Source organism: Malaya genurostris, chromosome 2 (assembly GCF_030247185.1).
Source record: "Malaya genurostris strain Urasoe2022 chromosome 2, Malgen_1.1, whole genome shotgun sequence".
Classification (NCBI taxonomy): Eukaryota; Metazoa; Arthropoda; class Insecta; order Diptera; family Culicidae; genus Malaya; species Malaya genurostris.
Genome location: NC_080571.1, coordinates 237220324 through 237240574, shown reverse-complemented (window position 1 = coordinate 237240574; position 20251 = coordinate 237220324). Strand labels below are relative to the sequence as shown.

The 20251-nt window shown below is 37.7% G+C and overlaps 1 protein-coding gene across 7 annotated transcripts in view; it reads right to left on the bottom strand.

Moving 5' to 3' along the window:
* The window catches only part of LOC131428228 (trafficking kinesin-binding protein milt), a 305336-nt gene that overhangs the window by 12443 nt on the left and 272642 nt on the right, over positions 1-20251 (bottom strand). For 4 of the 7 annotated variants that reach the window (XM_058591996.1, XM_058591992.1, XM_058591990.1 and 1 more), the window contains one exon: positions 1908-2186. In XM_058591996.1, coding sequence (XP_058447979.1) covers positions 1908-2186 — 279 coding nt within the window. Of the gene's footprint in view, positions 1-1907; positions 2187-10151; positions 10731-10756; positions 12232-20251 lie in introns of those variants that run through there. The other 3 variants (XM_058591993.1, XM_058591995.1, XM_058591994.1) reach the window with 3 other exon arrangements.

Here is a 20251-nt window from a genome sequence, read left to right as displayed (position 1 = left end):
AGTTGTTTCAACACTTTCACTGAACATCTCGCTCAAAACGCAAAATTGGGTATTGTCTCCTACTTTTCACTTGTTGAAAAATAATCATGATGCTAACAACTGTTACTCATATTTGAGCTAGTAATATTTTCCCAGATTTTTCAAAAATTCCCAACTTTTTCCCGGTTTTCCCGGTCACTTGCCACGCCGTACGACTGATTCTTCCGAAACGAGTTGCAACTGCAGTGCTGTATGATGGAAAGCTACTAGACAAAAATAAACCTTCATTCTTCTACTTTCCGATGCCGTGTTCAGTTTCCCCCTCCCTTGTTTGGTTCCAGTATAACCGGAGAACAAAATGTGTCAAGTTCCTTTGCGCAACCCTGTACAACAAGTCGCATCTACAGTAACTAGCAATGGACCTGCGAACAACAATGAAAACGGAAACCACCTACAACAACATCGACGATGGAGCAATTGATGATAAGGAGAACCGTGAACAAAGTGCCTCTCAATACTCGTTGGATGAAAATTGAAACTTCTCTCTCCTAAGAAAAAGGGTGACCATTAGAAAAAAAAATTGTTTAACTAACCTAAAATCGCAAACAGGGTTAGTTAAAAAAAAAGAGTCCAGTGTATCTCCGAACAGAAATGAAACTCATTCACCCATCAACACATTGAGAAGGAAAGTACGATAATTTTGGGAAAGTTGTTGCTTCAATAATTTAATATAGCAGTTGGAATCTCGTCTTGAGTATTAAATTATTCATCAACCTGTTAGAATTTCTATTTCGATGAAAACATAGACATCTAATGGTTATTCTAAGGAGTAGCTTCATTTTCGCATTCGACAATGTGAGCCACAAAGAACAGTTTTTTTTCAGTTTTTGCAATGACTGAGTGGAAACATATATTGGAGAAGCTAAATGAATGAGAAACTGACAGAAAAGATGATTTTTTTTGGAAAAAAGATACGCTCAGAGACAGGACTCGACCCTGCGTTCTTATGCAATCCATACATACGTGCAATGTTGCACATATTCTTCGTGTAACTATTTCATTCACCCATCCTTGCTGCGAATATCCTATCTATACTCATGCCCGTTTCGAAAAACGTTGAACTTTTCGCTGCACGAATGGGGTAGCAGCACCGGGGGAGTGCTGGGATATGGATCATCACACACACACACACACACACACACACACACACACACACACACACACACACACACACACACACACACACACACACACACACAAGACTATGGTACTAATACAAAGGGAAACGTTCTAATTTGCTTGTTTCAAAGACAGCACGAACGATCATCGCGAACTAGGTTTTGACGATGATCGCTGCATGAATATTCGTTCCACATTCGCGTTAAGTCATTCGGGGATATGTTTAATGCGAATAACAACTGCAAGGAATCATTCATCATTCGCACCCGAATATACGGAGAAGTCCGAATATCAGAGCGATTATCGAACAAAGGCGAAGAGAAGCGAACGATGATCATTGGCGTTCGTTGCATTTTTGATATTCGAGCAACATTGCACACGTGTTATCATTTCGCCACCCTAAGCCTGAGATAGACACGGCTCTACCACATGACCGGGTCTGGTAAAGCGTACATCGAACATGGTCTAAATCCTAGCCGCCTCGCGACCGGTATCATATATTCAAACATCTGTTCATCAGTCAACAGTTTTTTTTTTTCATTTTCCAAGAACAGCTTTTTTTCATTTTTCAAGTCAGCCATCAAATTTCAAACCTGATTTAACAATATTACTTCAACTCTTTCCAAATTATCCGTTTGTTATTCTGTAAAAAACACAATTTTGAGTGTATGCAAACAAATTATCCCTTCAAAGTTTGTACACGTTGGTGGCACATCATTTTCTACCGTTGCCGAGAGTATTGAACTTACCATTCTCACTGCTGTCGTCCGCATCGTTGGTCAGTATTCCAATCAGTTCGTTCTTCTGATGCAGCTCGTGGGCGAGCTGCGCTAGGTTTTCGTTCGTACTCTTCAGCTCCTGCTCCAGCTCGGAAACCCGGGTTTCGAGGTGCGTATTTTGTGTCAGCAGCTCCTTCCCGATCTGCACCGTCAATTCCAAGTCCTTCTCTTTTTCCTCCAGCAGTCGCGTTACGGCATCGATATCATCGTAAGCGCGGGTCATTTGGCTTACACGATTACCGCATAGAACTGCAAAGGAACCAGAAGAAATGTAACGAGATTAGAGCTTTAAGATGTTACATCGTAGAATAGATGGTAAACAAAATGCATCGTCAAATGTGTCGAAGATTTACGTACAGCAAAACACAAACATACACACACACATAAAAGTACAGCAAACTAAGAAAAAATCGATACGCAGGACTGCGAAGAAAACATAAAAAAACCTTCCATCGTGTGATATAAATAGTCCGGTTAAGCGCCATGAACCTGAACTTGATGTTATGGCGCTTGTAAGTGAAACCACCACCAAAGTAGAAACTTGAACAGCTTTGCTTCGTTCTTGTCAATCAAGTTTATTACTTCAAGGTCACGAGATGATTTTCCCAGCAAACAAGATTACCGTTGTATACATACTTCAGACATTTTCTTCGTCTAGCAATCCTCAAAAAATATTTTTTAAGTGCTACTTTTTGACAATAGTCATCTATTATGTGTAAGTGGGTAATTATTCAAACATAACTGATTGAAATGCTGGAGTGATGTTACTCCTCTGTCTTTCGAATATTTTCGAATATGTCACTACTCCTCGTCTAACACTCGCTCCAACTGCAGCGACACAAGACCCATTACAACCCAGCTCATTAGCTAAATTAATACTAGATCGAATCGGTACTATGTTTGAACGTTGCATAACAAACCAATTAAGCGAAACCCTGATGCCCTTTTACCAAACTCCATTGGACATCTCGCTATGCAAAAAAAAGCCACTACCTTCTTTGATTCATTCATGACATTTTGTTTGGTCACGAAATGTTCTTGCCAGGCTGGTTCCACCTGAGCCGTGCTCAATTCGTTGCATAATGATGTTGTTTGATGACACTAAACATGCGATGATGTACGTGAGGATTTCCTTTTACTTTCGACAAAAAGATAACATCGAGTGATGCCGGCAGCTTTCCCTACTGATTCTTTACGCACAATCAAAAATATTTCTCTGTTCTAAGGTTTAATCAATTTTATAGCATTTTTGTACTGACCAAAGGATAGATAGGGGAACTACGAATATGACTGGTACAATGAATTTATGTACATAAGTTGCATTTTTTTAGCACTTATCACTTAAGTTATGCACATAATTTTTTTTTTGCACTTATCATCGAACTATTTTTTTCTTCTTTTACTCTTAATGGGCAAACGATTCACATTAAAGAAGGCAAAAACACTCGCTTTCTTTTCCGTTGCATCAATTGAAAGTATGCTGAGCAGCATATTGATAGCAGCGCTTTTGAAAAAAATGGGTATGTTTTTTTTTGTAGCGCTATCGTTAGGGCGTACTGCTCTATTGTTAAGTTACCCTGGAAGGTTTAGAAATTAACCTTACAAAGTATAAAACACAGCACCGAATACGTACACTGTGTACAGTCAATGAAGTTCTTTTTTTTTTATTCTTTCTTTTCAATATTGGAGGGTAGAGACGTTTGGGATTTATGGTACCTATTCAAGTATTCAGCGTTTAGCGGTGACTTGATTTGTGTAGAACAACGACTAGTACTAACATTGTATCACTGAAATAATTTTCAAATCTCGATAACCGCCTGTCTATAATATATAATAGAATGAGCCTAATATAGTTTCTACCAGAAAAATGCTAGTTAATACTGATTCGAAAATTCCAATCGACTGTATTGTTTTTATTATTTTTTCGACGGTTTCTGCGGCAAAAGAACAGAGGCCAAAAGTTGAACAAGAAAACAAAACACATGTTTACTGTTGCATAAATGGTGATTGCCATTTCGATTGACCTCGCTCCGCATGCCGCAAGCCATAGTCGAGTGAGGAGAGGCAATTATCGCACATTATTTGAAAGTAATTTAGCTTAAAAGATACACGGTATAATGGTTATCATCATAAGAGGTAAGAGGTTGGAACGAATTGTTTTTTTCCCACACAACGCGAAACAACGAGATTTCAGCGAGTAGGAGGTAGTACAATAAACGCCTTGATTTTCTCAAATTACGAAAAAATTTTGAATGCAAAATTCCTAAAACTGAATGTTTATCATAGCAGGAAAAAATTTAAATATTGGTAGTTCTAGATGAAGCGAATCTAATACAATAAACAAAAATTTCAAAGGACAAGCCTGTAAGGCTGGTCGAACAGTTGACGTAGGACTGCACAAATATTGTCAAAAAAACAACTAATATTTGGTTTGCATATTTAAGCAGTTGGTAAGCTTCTATGCAGTATATTTTTGCGAAAAATTTTGCATTGAAGTCTCGTCCTCATGTGCTTTTCGTGCACTGCACATTCGCTCAATTTGAAGGAATTAACTGCATCCGCATTCAGATATTTATTAGATACTCTATTTATTTCATAAAAGCAGGTTGTATGGTACCGAATATGAAATAATGAGCGATTTTACCCACAGCACAATATGCCTAAATTAACTCTAAGCTGTTTAGGTTTGCTGGCCAATGAAAGTCAAATGATCTTTTCATATCGTATTATCTTAGCCAATACGTGATGCTTTGAACACGAGCACTTCGCCTTGTACAACGAAATCACGTGTGTTTACACACATCACATATACATTCAACTTACAATTTCAAATATCTGTGCTAGTGTCTTTTCTGTGAACATGAGTTACTCCACAGGTTCAAGAAGAGAAGAAATTTCTCAGCTCAGCTCTAAACTGTCTCGTTCGGCACTATAAGGACTTGTATGCACACCTTCAGGAGAGGCTTCAGTGGCTTATGCGTATGGCAGTTGAAAACAAATTGCTGTTTCAGTTGCAACGTCGCAGCGGTTTTATTGATGAAGTTATTGACAGATTTGCTCGACGTGCAGAGCACCGAATTTTTCTATTGAGCAATTCCCAAAATGCTTAGCAGATCATCAGACTCGACCTTCTCCGATTTGGATGAAACTTTGCACATGGCTTCAGTATGGCAAACCATATGTTTTGAACCGATGGAGAGATCAATCCGACTCACGACTGATTTTTTGAAAGGGCGTATGTATTTTTGCATTTCACAAAAAATGCCGATTTGATCGTTGTAACTGGGGAACCGTTAATTGTACAAAAATGGCGTTTAGGAAGATGTTGTAGGGAATCGATTGGGCACTTAAAAAAAATATACACTGAAAAAAAAATTTTTTTCTCAATAATTACAAAATAATCCGAGAAAGTTAAATAAAAAGAGCAGGGTTTTAATTTTTTTAAATAACTTTTATTTTAAACCTGTTATTAAAACCTACAGATTGATGGCTACCCCATCCGTGCCTTTTGAAAAATGAAGAAGTTACAGCTAAAACAATTTTCAGATATATTCGAAATTTCAAGTTCTCGTTGAAAGATAATCATTTAAACAGTAGAACTAACGTAACTACGCCAAAGCTAATAAACACATGTAGAATCAAAGAGATGTGCCAGTTGACTACCTACTGTTTACAACCAATGTACGTACCGGTGAATTGCTACCTGTTTCACATATGAATAGCTATGCATCGTAGAACAAATATCAGTTTATAACAAATCTCTTTCGAAACAGTTACAATACTACAATATGGTTTGTAAACCTTTTTCTGGTTTTGTGTGCTCCGGAAATTTTTTCCAATTAATGAAAACCATAATTGGAATATTAGAAGCTCAAAAGTGCAAGGTTAAATTGAATACCACGTTAAGCATTTGTGATCGCTGTCGTAGGTGGGCTTATAAGGAAAGTCATACGTCGGAAACAGAAGGACAGTAAACAACGGAACCACAACCATCCACATCGCAATACGATTTAGAGGAAGTACCTTCAGCCTTCACATTCAGGCTTCAATCAACTCAGCATCTTCTGAAGCATCAGTCGCGGCGGAGTATTCAAGAGCACCTAACATTGAACTCTTCAACAAGGGCATCGCATCAACGTGTATTCGATATCAACGAAGAAAACCCGGAATGTTAATTATCCTCGAGAAAAATATTTGGATATTTCAAGAGGTATAAAAAAGCAAATATTCGGGTTCCCGGCGGATGAAGAAGATCCAGAATGACTCAAAACGAAAGCAGCAGAGTTGGATGAAGTGATTACTAAAATGATAGAGCAGTTTGCTAAGCCTGATTGCACTAGGAATGAAAAAGTGCGTTTGTTGTCAGTCTTGCCAAGCTCGTGGTCAAAGGAGAAAATAGCCACCCAATTCAAGGCGAACGCAAATACATTGTGTCGGAGGCAAGAGAATCAACGAACGAAAAAAAGCCAGGAAACAAACGGGGCGCAGCAGGAACGAAACGATAGAAAACAAGGTGCTTCAATATTTCAACAGCTATGACGTCAGCAGAGTAATGCCGGAATCAAGAGATTGCGTCACAGTCAAAATGAATGGTAAGTGTGAACGCAAACAAAAACGATTGCTATATTCATCATTGAAAGAAATTTATTTGGGTTATAAGAAGGAATTTCCAGATGGAAATATTGGATTTAGTACATTTGCAGCATTAAGACCAAAACACTGCAAGTTGCTTAGAAGTTCACATAACATTTTAACATCATTTTTGAAAGACAAAATTCAAATTAAAAACAGAAATATTTATGTCTGACGGAGCTGCCTCGCAGTACAAAAACAGAAAATAATTTACAAGTCTCTGTAAATATAAATCAATGTATAACATTGATGCTGAGTGGCATTTTTTTGCAACTTCTCATGGTAAAGGTAATTTAAAGCGAATGGCACGACGTGAAAGCTTGGCTAAACTACATGAAAACCCAATCACAACTGCAAAACAATTATATGAATGGGCAGAGCAGAGACGTTGAGATGCATTCACGACCATGTCTTTTTGTTACGTGTCACAAGAAGAATATGAACGGGGTGTGACCGAGTGGAGTAGTGTTTATGAGGATACCAAAATGATTCCAGGCACACAGAAATACCATTCTTTCGTTCCGATTACAGAAACCACAATCGTCACAAGACTGTATTGACGATGCTCGTAGTACTCATACAATTTTCAAAAACTTAAAACCTTAAATATAAGTAGGAATGATTCATGTAAATGTAATAATAGAAAATAATATTTTTGGAAGAAAGGATATCATGAGCAAATTTAGTGCCTTTAACCTGTAGAATAATATTCTACTGTTTAAATGATTATCTTTCAACGAGAACTTGAAATTTCGAATATATCTGTAAATTGTTTTAGCTGTAACTTCTTCATTTTTCAAAAGGCACGGATGAGATAGCCATCACTCTGTAGGTTTTAATAAGAGCTTTAAAATAAAAATTATCAAAAAAAATATTACGCATTTGCAAAAAGTATTTACTTTACGTCTGCTTAGCGGTTTATGTTGAACCGCAAGGTAACATTAGTAGTTCAGCACAAACTGCTAATGCACTGATAAATCAAAGACGAAACGTAAAACAAAAAGAAAATAGTGGTTTGCGCTTAGCACCAACTAATACACTTGAGGTTCCAAAAGCCCTAAATGACTACTACATATTTACGGTCATAAAATCGTAAAATTGATTTCGACTGCGAACCGTATAAAACCGCATAAAAAGAGATTTGAGTGTATGAAGTTGTGTAAAAAGATATACATTGTAACACGTCTTGGTATAGGATTCGCTCAAACTTTGTAAAACTTTTCCGAGGCCCAGGCGACCAAGTTTCATACACCAATCGATTCAGCTCGACGAATTGAGCAAATGTCTGTGTGTGCCAAATGAAGAGGTGAGAATCTCAGAGAAGGCTTGACCGATTTTGACCAAACTAGTTGCAAATGAAAGGTCGTCCTGAAAGTATGTACGCTATTGTTTTTGGATCTGATGATTACTTTCCGAGTTATACAAACTTTTATGTCAAATTTTTCAGTGTTTCAATATCACTCCAATATATTCAAGAAAATAAGTTTATTTATTGAAATTGTCCTGATTATTTAAATAAATATTTTGTCCTATTTATTTATTAAGGCAACCGATAATCATTTTTTTGTCATAATTTCGGAGAGGCGAACGAATTTTGATGCAGAAAACATGTAGATCGATAAAAAAGGTATCATTTCACTTCTAGGTGGATAAAGCACGTTTTCGATTATAATCAATGAACATTTGAAATTAGAGACGAATAAAAAACGATTCTTGATTTCAAATGCAATCACTCTCTACTAACTCTACACACGATTCAATCAGTGCCATCAAATAGAGACGGATATCATCTCAGCAACAAAAAACAGGCATGGTTGATTTAACAAAGAATGGACACTAGTGCGAGAGCGAATTTCTCTCGATGACCTGTCTGAGCATCACGAGTTAGCACGCTGCTGTGGGGATTCTCTCTGAAGCGACAAACGGTCGCTTATTCTCGTTTCGCAATCCGATTCTATATGGGCAGTTGATAATTGCGATAGAATAATTTTACTATTGCCGCTTATTCTAACTATGTGCATATAACCTTTGTATAAGTTGTGTCTATGAATGCTCCACACAAGGGTTTTGAAATATTGCAACACAGTGTGCGAATCATCAAGTCAAATCATCGATTCGATTCTCTCTTGGTAAATTCCACACAGCGCCGATCATTACAAAAGTGTATCAATTTGGTAAGGGCCGTGAAATACTCAGAGTATGAAGTGGAGCGAAGAAATGTAGAAAAATTCTCTCACGGTTCATGCATTAAGAGACACGAGTTCTTGTAGCATCTTCTACCGGATTGAAAATATTGTATACAATGTAGATAATTGTTGTATACAATGTAGAGAAATATCGTGCAGCTTCTGTCAAATTATCGGCAATCACCAACTTTGATCACCCTTTAAAAGTTTTGGTAGATTTTTAAGAGAATTTTGTTTTACGTGATATACGATTCCACGATTTTAAACTAAAATGAAATGCGGAATATGATGACAGAAATTCAACGCGTTCTAAGTGGATTTGAATGGATGAAGCAGCGAACTATTTCCGACATAGTGTAGGTGAAACATTGAAAAGAGAACCATTATGTATAAAAAAAAAATTAAATTTAAAAAAAAATTAAAAGTTAGGTATTGGGTATTGAGTTTTGGATGATCTAAGGAGCTTTAGTGCCTTAAGTGGCATTGAGCTGTGATAATCCAATATATTTATAAACGCGTACTGGATACAGTATAAGACTTCGCAAGCACGAATTGTAAGGTGAAGTAAGTAAATCAATCCCAACAAGACATTCTGTAATATTCTATGGGTAATGAAATCTCGCATTTGATCAATTGAACGTTTCGAATAACCAAAAGACTACAAATTGTTCAAATCGTTATTCGAAGTTAGTATTACAAATATTTTCAATCTGCATTGTTGTCCACGTAAAACGAATAACCTCTCTGATGAAAAAAAAATTTAAAAATAATGAATATGTATCAGAAAGTATGCAATAATATTCAAAAGACGACACGCATAAAGAAGAAGAAGAAGAAGAAGAAGAAGAAGACAGGCAAACACAATAAAGTAAGACAAAAGAAACTAGAAACTCATCACAACGCGTTGATGTTTGTTTGAAGGTGTGACAGAGATTTCGTTGCTAATATTGTTTGTCTCTTTCTGTGAATGTTCGAATACAATTGAGATCAAGTCACACTCAAACCTAGCTTCAACTCACTGAGCCGAGCTAGGAAAACAGTAGAAAGGTATACCGCGAGGTAAGCGTACAGGAGGATACTCCAAATACAGTTATGTCTCACGTGCAATCGATTACGAAACCGTCCGTCACACCTTCTACAAACCAGAAAACGACCCAAAACGGCCACACCACCACACCTGATTTCCTTGCACCACTAGAGCTAGCGCCATCCTTGCAGCGGCGGCTATCATTGCCACAAGAGGCACTAACCGTATCCGTCGTTTTTCGCTGTTTGTGGCAAGATTTTTCCACCCCATCACCTTTTCGGCATTTGCCTTTAATATGTTCGGATCGTTTCGATTCACCATTACCAACCAAATTACCACAATTCACACACTCTTTACTACTTATCGTACTATTAGGTAGACTGCCGGTTCCTGCGACGAGGTCTTTCGATCGTGATCGCGATCGAAGCCGTAGCAACGATGAACCGTTTGCGCTGGCTGAGCTGGCAAACCTGGAGAATCGAGTACCACCACCTGTCCGCTGGTTTGATTCATCGTCGGTCAGTCGGGCATCCCGACCGCGTTTGGATACATCTTCGAACACTCCAAGCGGTTCCGAACGACAGCTCACGCAATCGTCGGTTTCCGTTTCGGGTTCACTGAAACCCGTTAGCCCTTCCTGATCCGGACCGCTGCCCGATTGCTTTGGCTTTCGCTTGCGAAACGCATTAACGGCACGTGTTAGCATTTTGCTGTTAACTTTTAAGCACTTTAGTGTTTAGATAGGGGTATTTTAGTTTCTTCAAGACACTGTCACATGGCGAGTTTCATTCGGCACATTGCTAATTGTTTTTTTTTCTATCGGCTACGTAGTCTTTTTGTTTGTATTCAGTATTCAAATTAAACTTGAATTTAGCTATCAGCCATGAATGGTTTCATTCTACGAAGGTAATTAAATGAATTTCAAACGAATTCTTGATCTACTGCTCAATGCAAACCTGAAACAACTCACTCACTTTTTTTGTGTTATTAGAATCGAACCTGAACCCGCACTGTTGTCAGTTTCGATACGAGTTCTCTACTAGTGCCTTTCCTGTGCAGGAGTAACACGCGACTACGAACCGTTTCAATGCTAGTAGAACCGCTAATAGTAAAAGAGGACTACTTATGACAGTTGGTGCTGCTCGTGGAACAAATCTGGGTCCATTGGAAATTGGAACGGTTTTAAGTATAGGCAAATGGAGCAAACGTTTCTAGCAAAGAAAAATATCAGGGTAAATCTGGTCAAACGGAGACATTCCTTGGCAAGATGACCCTGAACTAGTTCTTGCTGTCCCGGCGAGTAAAATAGAAATACGACTTGGGTGCTATCAACACAAGTATCACAAAGAAATGATGTAACGTTTGTTTTTATGAGGGAAAATCAAGCTTTTCGCAAATATCGATTACACTTCTATGTTTCTGCTGTTTTTTGGCAGACTGTCCACTGAAAGAAAACATCTTTGCAATAAATTGAATCAAACAACTGTGGTAAGTCATTGTCAATATCATAATATAGCAGGTAAATTCAAGGTAAAATAATCAATTTCGATAGTCCTCTACGTGCCCTCATAGATGATAACAGCTATAATAATTTGACAGCAAACTGTTTATATTAATATTAAGAGCAACCGGTGCAATTTGCTTCAATATCGTTTTTCGTATTACAATGTAGCATGAAACGGATTTCTGATACAGGAAGATGAAAAATGTATAGCAGTTTGAATGTCCGAAGGGCAAAAAATGAACGCGAAAAAACGTGAATTTAAATGGCACAATCATCGTTTGTGTTCTCTAAAAAAAATGAATGAATTGGCATCTGATTAGGTAAGACATTTGAAGTTGAGTATTCAAGACGCTGTTTTTCATCACATCTTTAACTAAAACGACAAATTTATACATTGAAAAATCTTCAAGAAAATACTTGAGCTGGCGATGTCACTGAAGTAATAAGTGTGCATTTATTCATGTCCCAACAGATGATTCCACAAAATTCGAAATAATATTTATAAGAGACTAACTGGTCATGTGGAAGTCACGGAGAAGATTTCGTTTCTATTAAAACCATTCTTCGATTCTGAGATACACCATTTTTGAGCTACAGAAGAGGAAGAATTTGAAATCCGCATACACTGGAATTTTGTCTTCAGGGACTACACTGTGCCACAGCAAGAACTACAACTAGTGTCTGTTTTTTGTTCACTGTTCTTATTGCTTACTTGGCGATTTATAGCTATACCAAGTATTTTCTTAGTTCTCCAACAACTTCATTGCAAACAGGTCTTAAGAACTACACAAGCAATCACCAGCTTTTGAATAACTTGTCAATGCTGTTCCCATTCTTGGGGCTACATACTGCTTAACAGATCGGCTGAAAAGTTCGTATCGTTTCTATGAGAGGGCGCCACTAGAATTAAATCCATACCATTTTCAGTTAGTACCAACCTTCAAAAGATACGTGTATAAATTTGACAGCTGTCTGATTATTAGTTTGTGAGATATTGCATTTTGAGTGAAGCTACTTTTGTTATTGTGAAAAAAATGGAAAAAAAGGAATTTCGTGTGTTGATGAAACACTACTTTTTGATGAAAAAAAGTGCCGCCGATACAAAAAAATGGCTTGATGAGTGTTATCCAGACTCTGCACCGGGCGAAGCAACAATTCGTAAGTGGTTTGCAAAATTTCGTACTGGTCATATGAGCACCGAAGACGATGAACGCAGTGGACGTCCAAAAGAGGCTGTTACCGATGAAAACGTGAAAAAAATCCACAAAATGATTTTCAATGACCGTAAAGTGAAGTTGATCGAGATAGCTGACACCCTAAAGATATCAAAGGAACGTGTTGGACATATTATTCACGAATATTTGGATATGAGAAAGCTTTGTGCAAAATGGGTGCCGCGTGAGCTCACAATCGATCAAAAACAACAACGAATTGATGATTCTGAGCAGTATTTGGAGCTGTTATATCGAAATAAAACCGATTTTTTTCGTCGATATATAACAATGGACGAAACATGGCTCCATCACTTCACTCTGGAGTCCAATCGACAGTCAGCTGAGTGGACTGCACGCGATGAACCGAACCCAAAGCGTGGAAAGACTCAACAATCGGCCGGTAAGGTTATGGCGTCTGTATTTTGGGATTTTTTTTTTTTTTTTCATAAATACGTTTATTTCATAGGCAATATACATAAGTTTTTCTTCGCCGTGGCATCCACAATACATAGTAGTTTAAACCTAATACATTTCGAATATCATATTAGTATGTTGGTACTCATTAGTTAATCTAAACACTGTTTTTATCAAGCGAGTTGCTATTTTAATTACATTAAATAAAATACATTTATTTTGTACATGATCTTATAACTATTTCAGGATTGTTTGTATCAGTTCACCACTTATATTCAATATCCTATAGTTGGCTATTGGTTGAACTCATGGAAGAGAAAACAGTTTAACATAAAATAAAATTTAAATTGGAACTCCAATGGATTTAATGAAATGATAAAGAAGTTTCATGTATGGAAGGTCACGACAAGCAAGAATGTCGCGAACTGGGACATTGGATAGTCTACCTTGGGTACGCAAGGAATTTATTAGTTGAGATCTGACATCACGAAACTCCACGCATGTCCAAACAACATGGTCAATATCGCGGTAACCTTCGCCGCAAGCACAATGATTAGTCTCGGAAAGTCCAATTCGAAGGAGATGTGCATCTAACGTGTAGTGATTGGACATGAGTCTGGACATCACACGAATGAAATCTCTACTCACATCCAGTCCCCTGAACCATGCCTTTGTCGATATTTTAGGAATAATTGAGTGCATCCACCGACCCAGATCATCTTTATCCCAAGAAGCTTGCCAGCTGGCAAGTGTTCTTTGGCGAGACGCGCTATAGAATTCGTTGAAAGCAATCGGTCTCTCATAAATTTCACCCTCAATAGCACCACGTTTGGCTAAAATATCGGCTCTTTCATTGCCTGGAATGGAGCAATGAGCCGGAACCCAAACTATTGTGATTAGATAATTATTATTCAATATGTCGTTCAGACACTGTTTTATTTTACCCAAGAAAAACGGTTCATTTTTGCCAGCAGCGTTTGAGCGAATGGCTTCAATTGCACTCAGACTATCTGTGAAGAGGAAATAATGGTTTGGAGATAATGTGACGATTACATTCAAGCTATAATGAACTGCTGCTAACTCTGCTATATAAACAGATGCAGGTTCTTGAAGCTTGAATGAGGCCGAAACATTATTGTTGAACATACCAAACCCTGTCGCTTCTTCCATTCGCGATCCGTCCGTGTAAAACATTTTCTCAGAGTTAATATGCCTGAACTTACTTGAAAATATTTTTGGGATTTCCATAGAGCGTAGGTGGTCCGGGATTCCACGCACTTCGCGCTGCATGGATGTGTCGAAAAATAAAGTTGAGTCAGGTACATTTAGGAGGCTGACACGGATAGGAATATATCTTGAAGGGTTGATTTCCTGTGACATATGGTTAAAATATACTGTCATGAATTTTGTTTGAGATCGAAGCTCGACTAGTCGTTCGAAATTATTAATTACCATGGGATTCAGCACATCACATCTTATTAGCAGGCGTGATGAAAGCTCCCAAAATCGATCTTTTAATGGAAGAACTCCCGCCAGAACTTCAAGACTCATTGTATGTGTCGAATGCATGCAGCCTAAAGCAATTCGCAAACAACGGTACTGAATTCGCTCAAGTTTGATAATATGAGAATTTGCAGCGGAACGAAAACAAACGCCTCCATATTCCATCACTGAAAGTATCGTTGTCTGATACAATTTTATTAGATCTTGCGGATGAGCACCCCACCAAGACCCTGTTATTGTTCGAAGAAAATTTACTCTTTGTTGGCATTTCGTTATCAGATACCTAATGTGTCCTCCCCACGTGCATTTGGAATCAAACCACACCCCGAGGTATTTGAAAGTCAAAACCTGTTCGATTATTCTTCCCATCATATGAAGCTGAAGTTGCGCGGGATCATGCTTTTTTGAAAAGACGACCAGCTCTGTTTTCTCCGCAGAGAATTCGATACCAAGATGAACAGCCCAAACGGACAATTTATCTAAGGTATCTTGCAATGGTTTTTGCAGATCAATAGCTTTGGATCCAGTAACTGAAACCACGCCATCATCTGCCAATTGTCTTAGTGTACATGGGGTTACTAGACAGCTGTCAATGTCATTCACGTAAAAATTATAGAGGAGCGGACTGAGGCATGAGCCTTGCGGGAGACCCATGTAGCTAATTCTGATTGTTGCCAAATCGCCATGTGAAAAATGCATGCGTTTCTCTGACAAAAGGTTGTGCAAATAATTATTTATAACCGCTGGGAGTCCATGTTGGTGGAGCTTGTCTGAAAGAACATCAATGGAAACTGAATCAAATGCTCCTTTAATGTCTAAAAATACAGATGCCATTTGTTGCTTTTGAGCGAAGGCAATTTGGATGTCAGACGAAAGTAATGCAAGGCAATCATTCGTCCCTTTATTTCTACGGAAGCCAAACTGAGTATCTGACAACAAACCGTTCGTCTCGACCCAAGTGTCGAGACGTCGTAGAATAATTTTTTCGAACAATTTTCTGATGCAGGACAACATCGCAATGGGTCTATATGAGTTGTGATTGGAAGCTGGTTTCCCCGGCTTTTGAATGGCGATAACTTTCACTTGTCTCCAGTCAGGTGGAACAATATTTTGCTCAAGAAACTTGTTGAACAATTCCAACAAACGTCTTTTTGCGAGGTCGGGCAGATTCTTCACCAAGTTGAATTTAATTCTGTCCAATCCAGGAGCGTTATTGTTACAAGACATGAGTGCTATGGAAAATTCCATCATTGAAAAGGGGCTATCAATGGAATCATCATTTGAAGAAGACTCCCTAACAATGCTATGCGTAGGAACGGAATCTGGACAAACTTTCCTCGCAAAATCAAATATCCATCGATTCGAGTACTCCTCACTCTCATTTCCTACGTTACGATTCCTCATTCGTCTGGCCGTATTCCAAAGAGTGCTCATTGAGGTTTCTCTTGACAAACCTTCCACAAAATGTCTCCAATAGCTGCATTTCTTAACCCGAAGTATGTTCTTGTACTTGGTTTCTAAAACCAAGAATTTTTCAAAATTCTGAGGAGTTCCTCCTCCTCGTTTTAAAAACGTCTTGAAAGCATTTTGTTTCGCGTGTTTAGCATCTGAGCACTCTTTGTCCCACCAAGGATTTGGAGGTCTTCTGTTAGACGATGGACCAAGAAATCGTTTGGTTTGGGCTTGTTCTGCGGCCTCCAGAATCGAACAAACGAGGAAGTCATATTCTTCAAGTGGGGGAAGCTCTTCCATTGAAGTTAAGACACTTGAAATATTACTTTGGTATTTAATCCAGTCAATATTTTTTGTCAAATCATATGGAATATTAACTGAATTAGCAATGCCTTTGTTACTGCTAATTGAGATGATGATTGGTAAATGATCGCTACCATGTAAATCAGGAAATACTTTCCAGGTGCAATCTAGTCGAATTGAAGTCGAACAAAGAGATAAATCTAATGCACTTGGACGTGCAGGAGGTCTTGGGATCCGTGTCATGCTACCCATATTTAGTACCGTCATGCTAAAATTGTCGCAAATATTATATATTAGAGATGATCTGCTATCATTGTAAACGGAACCCCACATCATTCCGTGCGAATTGAAATCTCCTAAAATCAAACGTGGAGCAGGAAAGTATTTTGGGATTCGCATGGTATAATTTTCATCGACTACCTTCAAAAGGGAAAAACCATGAACAGTGACTATTATATAGCGTTATTAGAGCGTTTGAAGGACGAAATTAAAAAAAAACGGCCTCATTTGAAGAAGAAAAAAGTTTTGTTTCATCAAGACAATGCACCGTGTCACAAATCGATGAAAACCATGCTGAAATTGAACGAATTGGGCTTCGAATTGCTCCCTCATCCACCGTATTCTCCAGATTTGGCCCCCAGTGACTTTTTCCTGTTCTCAGACCTCAAGAGAATGCTCGCTGGTAAAAAATTTAGAAGCAATGAAGAGGTAATCGCTGAAACTGAGGCCTATTTTGAGGCAAAGGACAAATCGTACTACAAAAATGGTATCGAAAAGTTGGAAGATCGCTATAATCGCTGTATCGCCTCTGATGGCAATTATGTTGAATAATAAAAACGAATTTTGGCAAAAAAATGTGTGTTTCTATTAAACGATACGAACTTTTCAGCCGAACTGTTACAAGGATCAGCCCCATGGGGTTGTTCGAGCCAACCAAAATTTGATCTACAATCAAACAGTTCAATCAATCGTCACAATTTTGAATCCGCAATTGCACGAGATTCTGCTTAGATTGATCTTTATTAGAAACCAACATCGAACATTGTTGGTTTTATAGCCGACGAAATTACACCAATATCCCAAATGTATGCAATTATATCTTTGTACATACTTGCGATACGATTTTGATATTTAAGCTTCTCTTCGCCAAGCTTGTGTTCAAGTTTTGTATGCAAGCAGTTATTTTTATAGCGTTAAGTTTCTCTACCATTCTGCGATCGGTTGAAGCGATAAACTCTTTCTCATTATCAATCGAGTTCATCTTACATAAATTAGAAATTAATCTTAAGCACTCAAAATTTACCCTGGGTAGTTGTCAATTTCTCAGGCGAAACCACATAACATGGAATTTCATCCGAGCTTGCATGACACAAGATCAGAGCATACCAATTAAAGCTTCAAATCCTTTTATGGCACTCTTTGTTTTTCTGTCAACAACCACCCTCTAGCATGCTACCCGTAGGACTGAAACGTTAGCTATAATTTTGCTTCTATTTATAGATTCACGTGCTTCCAACAGCTTCGCTCTTGCATCGATTGACCAATCAGAGCGATGCTTTGAAATATCGCTTACTCCTTCAAAACCGTCGTCTATGGCAGGGAAATCCGGGATTTTTAGCAAACAAAATAGGACACTGCTCACTACTTATCAAAATTTTAATCATTTATAATTGAAAATACGTGGCTTGATACATTCAAATCGAATCTTAGAAATATTTCCAATCAAATGATGAAATAATATTAAAAATTGATACAAAATATACTGAGCTGTAAGTGTTTAAAACCTGACCACATTTCTACGTGTGTTTTTCCTCGAGTTTCTGATTTGCACCCCTATATAGAAAATAAAGATGTGTTCCACATCAAAAAATCGATATTTTTAAGGCATGATTTTGTTGATGCAAAATTTGAGCTAAATCGAATAACGGTGGTTAAAATTTAAAACTTTTCGCTGTTGAAAATCACATCAAATTTCCGAATTCGAAAAAATATGGTTGATGCAAGATATTTGGCAGAATTGCCCGAAACATCGAGATCTAGTGTCATCGCGATTTTTTTGAATAAAATCGACCTTTGGGACACCAGATCTTCACGTTTCAGACAATCTTAAGATATTTGGCATCAAAAATAAATTTACATTTTCGGAAATCTCAAAAATATCAAGTCGCAGAGTTGATTTTTCTGAAAAAAAATGAACAGCAACGGTTAAACCGATTTTTACAAATCATGATTCAAATTAAAGCTCACAGTGTCTTTAAGGATACTGTACCATTTCATCCAGATCCGACTTCCGACTGTCATACAAAATTATGCAAAACTGGTACGCATCGGTATGTGCTGGTACGGAAGAAGAAAACACCACTGCCTAGCACACAGCGTGCTTTGTTCAATGTTTTATAGCGTGCAGTGTTGCCATATTCAAATCTATATTAAAGGGACGAAATTGTTCACAAATTATTTGAAAAGGTTATTGTAGTTTATACCCAAAGAAAGTTTGTGCTTTTATTCAAGTAAGTAATATGAGAAAAGTATAATTATACCACTACACGGATAAAAGTCTATTACCGGTACCATGATTTTTTAATCATGAAATCATGAACCATGCTTTCTCATAAAAATTCATGAGCAAAATGATTGATATCATGAAAATTTTCATGAAAGATGTATTATTGTTCATGAAATCATGGCTTATTATTCATGATAGACATGATTCATGATTTCATGATTTTTAATCCACTGGCAATGGATTTTTACCCGTGTAGGTAAACCTTTATTCTTCTACTTTCCGATGCCGTGTTCGGTTTCTCCCAGGCAGTTGTATAGTCCCCAAAAATAGGCGTAAAACTTTTTAATCTTACAAAAAAAAAGCTTATTTAGCCAAGTCTTGCGAATAAAATTGTGTATGGTTTTTTGGTTTAAGGCACTAGACGACCCTCTTACAATGATAACAAATCGTTACAAAATCAGTTTACTATGTAACCAAACATATTATCTTAATTCAACATCTCAGACATTAATTTGAAAAGAAATAATTTGAAAAAAGCAATTTTTCATGTATTAAATTTTCCATTTTTTATATGAATATAAAAATATAAAACCGAGATATATCATTGATTGCAATAGGATTTAATAATGAAAGCTTTTAAAATCGAAGCGGATTCTAGTACTTCAAAGCAATGGAACAGTTATTCGTTGAAAATACTGAAAAGAGTTGCAAAGTAGTAGAAAGCGGTTCTGTTTCTGAATGAAACAGAAGCTACCACCTTCGCACAAAGAAACACATCGGCGCTCGATAGCAGAAGGTTAACTACATTTCAACCAGCGAAGCTTTTCTGTTTTACCATCGACGGTTAGACGTGTTCAACATCATCTGGAAGGCGGAAAAACTACGCGCACGTACGGTTTAAACCAACCTATAAAACTGGTGAACGAACGATATTAGATTACCGCGTATCAAAGATGATGGATGATAGTAGTTTCTGTCGATGTGCGAACATACATTTATTTGCATAACGGTGCATTAGTTGATGCGCCGTAAATCGCACAACAATGTATTCGTGAAATTCGCTCCGCACCTGTGGGTAGAGTAGTTTTTCGACGGATTGGCAACATAAGCTAACTTTGCGGAGAACTCAACGTAATCTCCCACGACTAATGAGTCGACATTATCAAGTTCTTCGGCCAGTTTTGCTGGCACTGTTATTGTGCGAGAAAGAATGATGTATGCTTACGAAAGCTATTTCCCACTGGGTAGGGTTTGTTATCTGAAGTTATTTGTTTGTGCAGTGGAGGGATAGAAAAAAAATGACCTCAATGACATTTAGGTGAAACAAGAATGGACTACAAACGGAAGATGACTGTAGCCTCATTTCATAATCTGCATTTCTTACGTACATAACGGGTACACACAAGGGCATTACATGAAAATGAACGCTCTTCTGGATAGTAGAGATTGCTACAAGGTTGGCAACCCGTGGGTGTCAAAAGCCTTTCAGAAGGAAAAAAAAGCTGCCGTTGATGCGCAACCTTAAGTTACTTATGATTCAAAATGAATTACTCTAATGAATAGTGTTTGTACG